At 37.0% G+C, this 12,963-nt stretch overlaps 1 protein-coding gene across 1 annotated transcript in view; it reads right to left on the minus strand.

The window, feature by feature from the left end:
• The window catches only part of clmn (calmin (calponin-like, transmembrane)), a 36,776-nt gene extending 24,213 nt beyond the window's left edge, over positions 1 to 12,563 (minus strand). Inside the window, exon 1 of the mRNA XM_015394698.1 lies at positions 12,298 to 12,563. Within this exon, the coding sequence (XP_015250184.1) occupies positions 12,298 to 12,382 (85 nt within the window). The 5' untranslated portion in view covers positions 12,383 to 12,563. The remainder of the gene's footprint in view (positions 1 to 12,297) is intronic.
• Positions 12,564 to 12,963: the final 400 nt, after the last annotated feature.

Raw genomic sequence — 12,963 nt, forward strand, 5'->3', positions numbered from 1 at the left:
TATATATATATATATATATATATATATATATATATATATATATATAATATATATGCTTTGGTGTCTGCTTGTCTTTGTCTGGGTTCATCTGGATCAACTTAGGCCTTAAATTGCCTGATAATATATTAAACACTGGTCATTTTAAAGAGTTTACATTTACATTACACGTTATTCATTTTACAAGAAAAGTAAGAAGAAAATGTCTAAAATCTCTAAGAAAACTCTATGCCTGACACTAGCTTAGATGTTTTAGAATAATTTTTAATGTGTTTGGTAGATATTTTGGAGTCTTATCTTGGTTTGTTATTGCATGGTCTTTTCTTCTTTTTTGATCTGTTGCTTTGTTTCAGCCATCGGCAGGTTTCAAGCATTTTATTAATAAAAATGGCATGAAATACAATTGATTTATTGCTATGCAGATTGAATTTATGTAAATTTGTGCGTCCTCTCTAATAATGTAAAAAAAAAAGCAAAAAAAAACTTCATGCAGTTTCAGACATTTGGTCTGACTGTAACAAACAAAGCTGAAAGAACTGGCATATATATATCTGCAAAAAAAAGTCAAAGCCCATGAGATCCATGGTGAAAATACAAACTCATCTGACCAATTCATTCATTATCATTTTTTTCTAAAAGAAAAATTTTTTCTAAAAGAAAAAAAAGATAATGCATGAAATCCCTTAAGAGAAATAATACAACCAATTCAAAGTGAACCAGGTCAAACACTACGTCTTGTTAGTTATAAAAGTCAAAGATAAATAGTGTTTTAAGCCGAGTTTTAAAGGTAGGGACTAGGGCTGGGTGATATGTCTTAAAAATATAATCTGAATTTTTTCCTGCCACATTCAATGAATTGATATTTCTCTCCATAAAAATGTCCTAATAAATAAGATAAATGACAAACATTGCTTTCAAAGTCTCCTCTGGGAGATGACGTTAATTTAAAGGGCGATGAAATTCAAGATGTGAAAATGCTTGTTTCACAATAAACAATGAAAATATAACAAACTAAATGTTGGCAGCTATTGGTATTACACAGTCAGCTAGTTTATCAGTTATGAGGAGACATCTAAGAACAAAAGATAAGGCTCTTAAGTAACCCCAAGCTAACGATGTCCAAGAAATGCATTAAAATTTATATTAATTAGATCAAAATTTAAAACTAGATTAGAATAATCTTAAAATTCAATCAATTTTATCGAATAATTCACCTAGAACTAGTCTGTCTGTAATGGAGGGAAACCTTATATTATAGTATTCCAGGAAGAAATGACCAAAATGCGACACATTGAACTGCATATCTGCACAATTCCACATATGTCATGATTATGATGAAGTTTAATCACAGTAAACCACATCCAATTCCAAATAACGGTGAAACTACCAGCATGTATTCCTGTTTTATCCCACTGTACCCAAAGCCCTCAGCTTTACGCATCGGCACGAACACAGCAGAGCTGCCACAGAAGGTTTTCATTTGTTTCTGGCTTTTAAACACGTTTTTTGTTTCAAAACTGAAACGGAAATTAAACTTCAGCTGAGAAGAAAATCTGCAACCGAAAGAGTTTATTAAAAGGAGACAGATTTATAGTTATAAAATGTTATTTCTGACACAGAAAGCTTCACCTGAGCTGCACAAAGACAGAGACATGGAAGACTGATCCCTGACTGATCACTGCTGGAAAGGTTTTTTTTTTTTTTTGTATTCAAGACGCACTGTAATGAACAGATAGTAGAAAAGGGTTACAAGCTGTCCATTAAATTAAAGTTAAGGTATCATGTCAAGATTTTGTCGTCATGGAAACAAAGAGAGGTATGAAGAGTCAAGAAATGGTCACCTGAGTTCTGCAATCATTTTTTCTCCACAATGTAAAGCTTAAGGAGCTTTGAGTTGCCAGAGAAGAGCTTTGCAAGTGTGCTTGTGTGTGTGTGAGTGTGTTGGGGGGGTTGAGGCTCTGGGTGTGTGTGTGTGTGTGTAGGGAGGGGGTCTGTGTGTGTGTGTGTGTGTGTGTGTGCTGAAAGCTCATTGAAACCACCTGCTTCTCATAAAAAGCAGCAGACCAGTCCAGCCGTGAGCTCAGCGTTCTGACATCAGACGCAAAAAGAGCGGTGACCTTTCCAAACGGACTGAGGTATTTTTAGGGTAGGAAATCAGGAAATGGAGTCAACATCACAAAGTGAGCAAACTTAATTTCTAGAAAGGTCGACCAAACAACAAGAGTTTGGGTCCGAATTCAGTCCGTCTCCAATAGAACCAGTCTAACCTGAAGGAGCTGTTTCAAATTTGGCTGAAGCTGCTTAAAATGCAGCTCTTGAACTTTCTGTCAGTCAGAAATCAATACCTTCACTGTCTAGCTTTGAACCAATGCAAAGTGCTTGGTTGTTTCAGATGGCTTTTGATATTTTTGGGAGAGGCTGGGTTTCTTATTTAAAGAGATCTCATTGGTAGTACAGCAGCAAGATCAGAGACAGGTGAGATCATCCCAGGTATGCTGTCATCATGTTGCTCTGCACATGCTCAGAAGCTCGGACCCACTGCTCAGAGCAGGAATCCTGACATGTTTCTGTCTGGACACGTATGACGGGCAGAGGCTGCAAATAACCAGCAGAAACAAAAACAAAACTCCATGCTTCTGCCTCTTAAACCGATGAACATGTTTTTCCTACTCATGTCAGAGGAACAAGCAACCAGTTGATGCTTCAAATGTTAGATCAGGTCTCACACTGGAAAAACGATCTAGAAAATAGTAGAAATTTCTTAAATTAAGTGTATATATTCTGGTAAATGAAGTAGTTTGCAAATGGAATGAGTATTTTTACTCTTAAAATAAGATAATTAGATAATATACACTTGAAGTAAGACAATGCAATTGTGTTTTCTTGTTTTAAGTGTAAATTGCGTTGTTCTTTTGGCGAAATTTCTCTTATTTCAAGAAAAAAAGACTTATCTAGTTTTGTGTTTTTCCAGTGCATCAGGTGCTAAAAGAATAGCTTGTTCAGTTCCTGAAAGATTTCATTGATAAGAAAACCTCAAAGAGCTGCAAGAGGATTTCAGGTCAGAAGGAATATGTCTGCTTTGATGGAAATAATAAACAGTGAAAATGTAAATCATTTATTGTCCCACAGTGGGAAAATTCAGCATTTTACCCATCCCTTTGGGGAGCAGTGGGCTGCCATTGTGCGGCGCCCGGAGAGCAGGGTGGAGTTAAGGGTCTCGCTTGCTTGGACTTGAACTCAGAACCTCCGCAACCCAAGCACAATGCTTTAACCACCTTCCCATTAAATCATTAATTATCTTTCAGTTATTGGATATTGCTCATTTGAGGAATCGTGATCAGAAGACCCATTAGTGACTTTTCAATCGGGAGGAGCAGCAGCTCTGCTCTGAGTTTCCCAGAGGATGGAGCTGACCTTACCTCTGAGGATGAGCCTGGCACCTAATGGAGGAAAAAAAAGCTACTTTGGCTGCTTGTATCCAGGATGATATTCTTTAAGTGACGATCCACGACAGAATTACCACCTTATCATTGAGAAGTGGTTTCAATAACCTTTTGGTCTTAGGATATCTGCTTTCTAGAGCTTCTGGCATGTTAAAATTTCCTTGGGGTGGAGATAAAATCATCAGAGAATCTGTATTATCAGTGAAAAAAGATCCCAAATTTTGCTTTTTATAGTGATTTACCTCTGAGTTTACAGTTGTTTATTCCAAACCTGATAAAGATAAGGATTTTTAAGACTTTTCTAGCATCTTTTTACTGTTGAAGTGTAGAGAAAGAGGGACGGTTCTTTTTCACATCTGACTTTAGAGAGGAAAAGGATTGGATTTAGGAGAAACGACATATAACTACATGTCTAGTAGTGTTGGGAGTGAAGCTATTACATAGAGCATTAATAACTGCATTAGTTTGCCATAAACAGAGTATTCTGAGTAACTACTTTTCATAGACTAGTAAAGTTAAGTGAGTTGAGTCTAGCACAGCCTTTCTATAACTCGATCAACTAAAGTTACTTCTCATAAGCGCCCACTCTCCTGTGTTAAAGGGCTGCTTTCTATGTTTCCTGCAAAGAGAGTAGGAGACACGAATTGAGGCATACGTGACGGCGGTTGGCTGAAGAGCCATAATGTGGGCAGGTGTTCAGCATGCACTGATTGCCCACACAGACGGAGAGGAGTGAAGCGAGGCAATGGATGAAAGGCCTGCAGATTCAATGATAGCAAGCCGAAACCAAGAGCACTCACTGAATTCAAGCTATAAACATTCCCATGATTTGTTCATTATGTCTGATAACAAGGATTTTATCCACATTGGTTTAAGAGCACTTGATCTAATGAAGCACCACTGATTCTCTTACCCATTAACAACACTGAACACGGTGCTTTCCCCAAAAATTTAACTCCATCAGTAATTTATTCACTGGCTTAGTGTATTTTTTTTGTTTTTTAAATATACACTGGAGGTAGAGATATTTTTTTTCTGGAATGCTGTTGCTTCTATTTTTGTTAAATTGCTTGAAAAGCGTTATTTTGTAGCGATAACCCCATTTTATAGCTAGTTGAAACCTGTTAACGTGCATTTATATCATGTTCTAGAACATTAAGTTTGCATTTCCTGCTTTTATTATAAACATCTAACTTATTAATCATATCTAAAGAACTATATTTCAATCAAGTGAACATTCACTTGAAACTCAAGTTCAATAAAATTGGTGTTGTAGCAGTACACAATCTTTTCAGATATATAATCCTTTTCTACTAAATTAACTTATGTATAAAAGGTGTAGAGGACGATCTTTTATTTCCGGGTGGATCATCTAAATAAGTGGTTCTCTTAATTGTCAATCATGCTGGTGATATGTTTATGTAAGGCTGTCCTTCGTGCTTCGTGTTAGCTTTCTTTTTCTGCGCACTTTCAGGCGTGTATTGAAGTCATTGAAGCTCACCTGTCTCGCAGCATTTTTTTGAAAATGGCCGAGGGATGTAAGAGAAAAAGTGTCTACAAAGTGTATGAGTGGGGAAAAAAAGGCCTCAGAAGATGCAGATATATCCCATAATGCTTTGCACGGAGAACTCTCCTCGCAAAGCATTCAGGGATTTGCTGTCACAATAGGCTGTCGCTACCCGACAGCTGCATCTAATAACAAAGATGGCGCAGGCCAGTGGAGGAGGAGATACATGACCAAAAGGGAGCAAAAAACAGTGATCATCTGTCTGAACGGTCAGTTAACTGAGTTAGCATTAAAGTCCACTATATAGTCCCCTCTCTATATAGTGATGGAGGGATTTAGGGCGGACGCTCGGGCAGAGTAAGCTTGTATTGGCTATTAAAACACTTTTAAACAGAGCATGCATGAGGAGACGTGCATGCTTTCGCACGCGTTTAAATGGTGTTCCCTCTTGGGAGCAGGTACAGGGCTGTGCATGAGCATTTTTTTTTAAGTGGAGAGGGCGTGTCTTATAAAAAATTCGCAAAAATCCTCCACAATACCTATAATATTCAACGTTTATGATAACTGAACTCCAAAGTGTATTTAAAGTTCCATTAACCTTGTAGCAATGTAAAAGCGCCTCTAAGGAAACTATGGCAGTCAAGAAATGCAAATGTGCTGCAAATACATAAATGATCTGCAAATACAATAAGTACTGCAAAAATGAGTCACACACACACAAACACGTGCAAAGGAAAAACACAGGAAGAGAGGAATGGTGCAATCACCAAAAATAAAGAGAAGCAAAATGCAACAAACCCTGCAAATACATAAAAGAGCCACATGCCTCTAAAGATACACTGTAACAATGTAACATTATCGCTGCAGATAAACTCTTAATAGTATAAAAGACCAAGTTCAAGACCACCTCACAAAGGAATCATTAGGAAAACACAAGTCCTACAAAAAAAAAAAACATTAAATCTACTTTCTGATTTAATAACAAACCAAAATAACCAAAGACCAACTAATAAAACAATGCAACAATTTTCTAATGAAATTTAAAACTAAACATGTGACAACTTATCGAAGCAGAAAACATAACAAATAACAACTCCTCTAAACAAATTCCTAAAGAAAATGGTGTAAAATTCTCTTAAAAACAACGTAAAACCTTTCTCAAACAACAGGACAAAATCTTTTCTAAGGAAAAAAAAATAGAATAACATCAATTGCCTGAATTTCAAAAGCATCAGAGATGATGGCTCAGTTACAAACGGATTGAAAAAGTAAACCTACATGCCTAGTATGGCACTGAAAACAATCAGCTTCAGTGTCTTCAGTCAGTGTTTTTTTTTGTGCAAAACCACAGATCAGATTTGTAACTATAGCGATAGCAGTAATAACAATAACAGGTAATGAGATAAAGATCCGTATGAGGAGCTCACATGGACCCTTAACTCCTGCTGTGGAGAAACTGGAAGAAAATCCAACAGTTCTGAGGTCATGGAGTTCAAAAGAAACGCAAGGAGGAAGAATAATGGGCTTTGTGGAAAAAGCCACGGTCTATCCAGATTTAAACCTTCACATTAATTTCATCATAAGGTAAAGATATGGGGAAAAAATATAATTTCAATAGATTTTTTTCACACCATCAGTCAGTTTATAGAGAAATTAGGCTGCAAATATGAGAAAGATTAACACAGCTATGATTTATTAAACGTAGAAGATCTAAAACAAACCTATTTATCACTGCCAGTATTTGCTTCTCCCAGAATGAATGAGTTTAGACTAGTTTGTTTTTTTTAATAATCATCTCTGAGCAGAACAAGATGAGGCAGAGAGCATCGTTTCGCTCATTAACAATGTTGATATTTAATAAATCCAAATGTATTATTAATGTTTCTGCTTTTATTCTCCAATCATTAAGCTGTCTGAGCTTCAGCCTGGATGCTAAACGCTCCTCTGGTTCCTGCAGCTCTGGAGGTGGGAAGCAGATCTGTGTGGGATGTGCGATGCGTTCAAGCTCTGATCTTTTCTTCAACTGGTTGTGTTATGTAACAAGCCCCCAGTCAGTGTTCTCTCTGCTTCCACTCATCAGATGCTTCAGCCCACAGAGCAGCAAAGACAAACTGTGAGGAGCTGTCAAAGTCGGTATTCACAGGAACAGATCAGGGAACGGTTGAACATAGCAGCCCTAGAATCTGCCACCTTTTCCTTGGAGCACAGATAGAGCTGATCCATTCCAAGCTTCATCTGAAACAAGCTGCAGGATGTGATTGCTTCAGCACATTTGGCACTAGAGGTGGTGGAACAAACAGAAAGTCTAGATTTTCACACGATGATGAGTAGCTGGGAAGATGACATCAGCATTACTCATCAGTACTGACAAATCAAAGTTGTTTTTTTAATCTCTTACCAGTTTTGTTTAACACAAATCAAATGGTAAAGAGCAGGGAAAAGCAAATCTCTTTACAATCTTTAAATATTCCAAACAAGAAGAGTTAATAGATGTGTTAAAAAAATAAATAATTATAAACTGAGCAACTGGAGCAAAAGCAGTTTGAACCAACCTTTTTTAATAAAGATATTGCATCTTTTACTAGCAGTTTGGAGGAGCAGCATGGTGCTTAGGAAATATGAGGTTTAAGCCATGACTATGGGGTAATATTGAGGATAATAAATCAAACTATTGATAACAATGGATATTTTTCATAATCTATTTAACTTAAATTTTGCTCAAAATTCTAAAAACAAATGTAAAAAAAAATCTGTGTATCATTTTTTTTATTATAAAGCTATGGTTAGATTAAATATCAATCAAACCTGGAAATCATGCTGGATTAATCTGTATCCATTTCTTCTCAACCTTAACTTGAAACCAAATACCTCAAAGCAAGGTAAGCCCATAATAATCCAATACAAAAGGGAAATTGAGAAAGGAAAAAAATATTACCTTCTTAAGAAGTTAGAGATTTGCATTTTCAGGTGCGAAGGTTCACATGTTTTATACATGCAAACCTTTTGAAGTTTCCTAACTTACATATGATAACATCGATGCTCACAGTAGGTCATTTATACGCATGCTCCATCAATCAATCAGCAAACTCCACACTGCAGAGTAAGTAAAGCTTTGCTTCAAATTAGGATTTAAACATCACCTCCCAGGAAGTCCAGGAAGGATTAAAGATATTCTCGATGTCTGGGAATGATTTGTGTCTTAAAATGAAAGGGGAAAGTCTTGGTTCCAAAACTCAGAGAACTCAACTATTATTCTATGGATGCTGAGATAACCAGGAGTGGAATTATAAACTGCACACAAGCAGGACTAATGAAGAGTTACTGCAAAGTAAACACAGGAATTGCACGGTGATTAACGGATGAAACCGAATCAGCTTGGCTCAAAAGGACAGCTTAGGACATGCGATACACATGTTGGAATTTCTATACATGTAGATAGTATAAACAGCCCCTGATTAAATATTTAGAGTTAGTTAAGAGAATATTAAGTTAGTCTGGAGCTATAGAACAACAAAGCTCCAAAAGAGCTCAGTTCAGTCCATGCTGGAGAAGTCACAGAAATCAGGTGGAAGAATCTGTTAAAAAGAGCAGAGCTATATACTCCAATAAAATCTGGCCTTTACTGAACAGTAACATAAAGAAAAAAGCACTGCTGAAAGAAAGTTGTAAGAAATCCAATAAAAAAAGATCTGCAATGAGTCAAATTAGGGAACATCTTAAATGTGGAAGAAGATTCTGTAATTAAAGGTTAATAAAACTCAAGATGTTGCCCTTCATCCTAATAAATCCAGGAAAACCTTGGAAGGAAAAATGCTAGATTTTTCCAAGGACAGGAAACTGAGTCAGATGTTTATCTTTTGGAAAGGCGATGGCTTATATCAGAACAAATTAATGGATGCTTCATTTAAAGCCCAGACCTACAATCATGGAAAAAAAAACACATCAGGCCATATGTGTTACCTTCCATTCCATGCTCTAAATGTATATTACAAGAAGAACATAATGAAGAATTAGAGAAAACAATAGTGGCTAAAAAAATCTTCCTAATTTCTGTCAATACGCTGCAGAACTTGTAGCGTCATGTTCCCCGATGCTCCTCTACAGCTTGAGCTTTTCACAAAGGAAAATTTGCAAAAAATGTAATTTTCATAAGCCCTGATCTTCCGAGATTCCACATAATAAGCAATTAATAAATAGCTTGTGCAAAAAAAAAAAAAAATGTGAGTGCAATTTTAAGTTGGCATGTTGAGGGGTGATCTAGAAAGATTGTTTAACAAAATGTTAAGACATAAAAACTGGTTTGGGTTTATTAAAATGGACAGAGTGGGTCTACAATTGGCATTTTTGAAAGATCTAAGCCTTGGAGATGATAAGGATATAGAAAATATTTTTTAAAAATCACATAAATGATACTACCTAATGTTAAGTGAAGTAAAACAATAAAAAAATGACATCAGTTAAAGTTTAATATAAAAAGTTAAATTGGTTATTAGACTATTATATACCTATTTATGAAGATACACATGCAGTAAATAAGTTTGCATGCGCTGCCTGATGAACTGCATGCAAACAGCGATGCACCTTCTTTAAAGGTCTGCTCTGCATGTGCTAACATATATGCATGCATTCTAATGCAAGCAAGCATTTTGAAGATTAATGTACAAAGCTGGTAAAGACCTTTCCCAAAAGGTTTGCTGTTTTAATTGGAGCAGAAAATGTAGACTCACTTTATTATTGACCAATGGACAGTAAATATTTACAAGTTATATTTATATGTATATTTAATACCAATCCTCTCTCTCCTGCTCATATCACAGTTATACATTTTCCTAGTGTATCACCAAAAAATCCAAAAGCCAAAATGTTAAAGTCAAGCTACTTTTTTTTGCACTGTTTAATCCCTGAGGAACTCAAACGGTGTATTGCTCTTTTTATAGACAGTAGCTTTTTTTTCCAGCGGTTGTCAATAATTTCCCGTCAAGGACAGAATGCAACTGCCTGCTCTAGTCAGGCTAATAAAATCAAATCTCTGTACTCTGATTTTTACATCCAACATGTTAGCATAGCCAGTAAAAAAGGGTGAGATGTTAACTTTAAAATCTAATATAATTGGGACTTTCCCAGCTCATGTTTTTCAAACTTAATATTTCATTATAGAAATAAATCACCCCTGAATACTTTTTAAGTTTCAGTCTAAAGCTTTTACGTTTTGTAGTTTTGACTGACACATTTACATAAAATTTAGAAATAAGACAAACATAACTGGGACATTTTCTAAATTCCAAGTTATGCAAAGCAATGAACGACACGACTGCAGAAAAGAAACAAACTTGATGACCTGCTTACCGGCACAGACAAATAAAACTGTTTTAATAGAGAAAAGACAAAGATTTCATTGATTTGAGATATTCCTAGGAGAATAAGGAAACACCTCAATACAGATGTTTAGCTCAATTTAGACTTTATAGTGTGCAATGTGGAGCAGGGGTGTGGTGAGATTCCAGCCTTGGAGTGTTATGGTGAGACTCCGGCATGGAACAGGTAATGTCTACAAACAAGACTTCGGTTCAAAGAAGGCTCTTTGCTGCGATACCCGACTCCAGATTAAACCCACAGTTATCTCTAAAATAAAAACTGGTGTGTCGGCTCTAAGTTTGTGTGTTTCCATGGTAACGGCTGCTTAATGTAACAGTCATCAAGGCTCATTGTGTTTGCTCTGAAGCAAACTTCATCCCTGCCAACCTCTGAGTGTTATTTTTAAAAACAAAATCTGATTCCAGAGTTTTTTCCCCTTGAGTCAGAAAGGATCGGGTTTCTGCAGGTTAAACACGTCTAAAATTATCTGTTAGAGCTGTTAGGATTTTTCTTTATATTTGGAAATTACAAATCAGATTACTGAGCTGCAGGAACCAGACGCACAAAACAATTGAGTAAAAACGAGCCAATTTCTGACACCTCGTCAGTTATACCTGACTGATTATCAGCTGATCAAACAAAATTTTATTATGAGAGGAATGCAGCTAGTTTGAAGGAAACAGAGCATGGGGGGTTCCAGACAGGGGCAAACGGGGGTCAGTGCCCGTGTAGCTCATGTCCTGACCCTTGTACTGAAGACATAATACTCAAAGAAATTATAATTAAGATATGCACTGAAACAGACATGTTTACTGATTGGTCCTTTGGATCCATTGCATTTTTTCTTTGCAAATTCTGTTTTATTAAATATTAAAAAATAATAGGATGATAGATTCAGTGGTATTGAGATAGGATCCCAGCTTTCAGCTGCTAAATGTTTTTTAAAACAAATAAAAAAAATTCTCTAATTTTTACAGCTGAATTCATCCGTTTTTCTTGAGTTCTAATTTAGATTTTATAGAAAATGGTTATTTTACATTAAAATAAGTACAAAATATGTAAAATTAATAATTTCTTAATCTATTTTCACCAAATAAGACATATAATTTTAATTAAACCTACTTGAATAGAAATTTCACTTCATGCAGCTATCTTAATATATTTGAATCCTTGCCCTGTTTTTTTTTTTTATTTCATGCTTTTCTGTTCTCCCATGAAAACACACTGGCCCCCTCCCGGGCCCCTCCTGGCCCCCTGGTACATTTGGTAGAACCGCCACTGAAACAGAGATTGTGTATGTTTATTAAATAATGAGACTTTTTTTTTATATATAAAATATGTTATCCAATCATTATGCTACATAAATTCACTAACAAAGTTAACAATAAAACATAATTTCACGGTGGTATCAATAAGATTAGAACAAAAGTCCAACAAAAATGTTAATTAAAATTTAAAAAGTATTACAATTAAAATTGAGCATTTGTAGCTTGTTTTATTTTTAAAGTGAAGGTTGCTTTTTTTATGTTTATTATAATATATTTTCTGTATGTGTTTGTTAGTTTCCTGAAGTTTTATTGTTATTTGTAAAACTAAACCTGCTGTAAATAGTCCCTCCGCCCAAGCGCTGCGGAGGGATATCTTCGGTCCACGCTGGTGGTCGCATATCGATCTCTATCTTATAAATTAGTAAACAGGTCACGTGCGGTGGATTGTCGTTTTGGGAGCCTGTCTGTTTGTTTTGGTTCTGGTTCCGGACTCTTTTTCTGACCTGGAGCCTCAATAAGAACCAAATCTAATAGAATCAGCAGAACTCCTCCATCAATGAGCCGAAACTTTAAACTTTGTCACACCGTGGACTGTCTGCACTCCCTAGGAGGAGCAGGAGGAGGAGGAGGAGGAGGCTTCCTCTGTTTGGTACCCTGCTCCATCCTGACTGAAACTTCCCATGCATGCTCCTGAGCGCCATCCCGGTGCAGACCCAGCTGCTCTTACCTTGCAGGTTCTGCACTCGGATGTCGCTGATCTGTCCGATGAACTCCTCCCGCTCGAACCAGTCATCCCAGTGGTGTCCAGCCATCCGGACAGCGCTACGGGAGTCCGGGAGGGACACGGGGCTCCGCTGTTGTCTGTTATCACACAGCGGACTGCTCTATCAGTGCACCAACATCTCTGCTCCACACTGCGGCTTCTTCCGTCTCTGCTCCGCGCTCAGAGCCACAGAGCTCCGGGAGGAGGAGGAGGAAGGAGCCGCTGCACCTGGTTGGTGTTCCCGAGGTGGGATGGAGCTGGTCCAGGGACCGCCCCCTAGTCCACCTCCGCCTTCCCTCACCCCCTCAAACACACACATCAACACACACGCAGCATGATCCACACGTACACATGCAATGAAGCATAAAATGCTCACACTGCTGCAGGAGTCTAAGTTATGGTTGAGATATTCACTGTAGCCACTGATGCATTTTTATCAATATAAAAGCCAAATATACCAGTGAAATATGGAATTGGCATTTAGAATAAACAATAGATTCATCAAGAATCTTTTTTAGCTACTCACAATAAAACATTAACTGGTTGATCAGTTAATAACCAGCCTAATTATGCTGTGCAGCAGGGGTGGAGCTAGATGGGGGGCCAGGAGTGGCCATGGCCACCCTTATG

The sequence above is a fragment of the Cyprinodon variegatus genome, unplaced genomic scaffold (genome assembly GCF_000732505.1).
Source record: "Cyprinodon variegatus isolate N-32 unplaced genomic scaffold, C_variegatus-1.0 Scaffold704, whole genome shotgun sequence".
Lineage (NCBI taxonomy): Eukaryota > Metazoa > Chordata > Actinopteri > Cyprinodontiformes > Cyprinodontidae > Cyprinodon > Cyprinodon variegatus.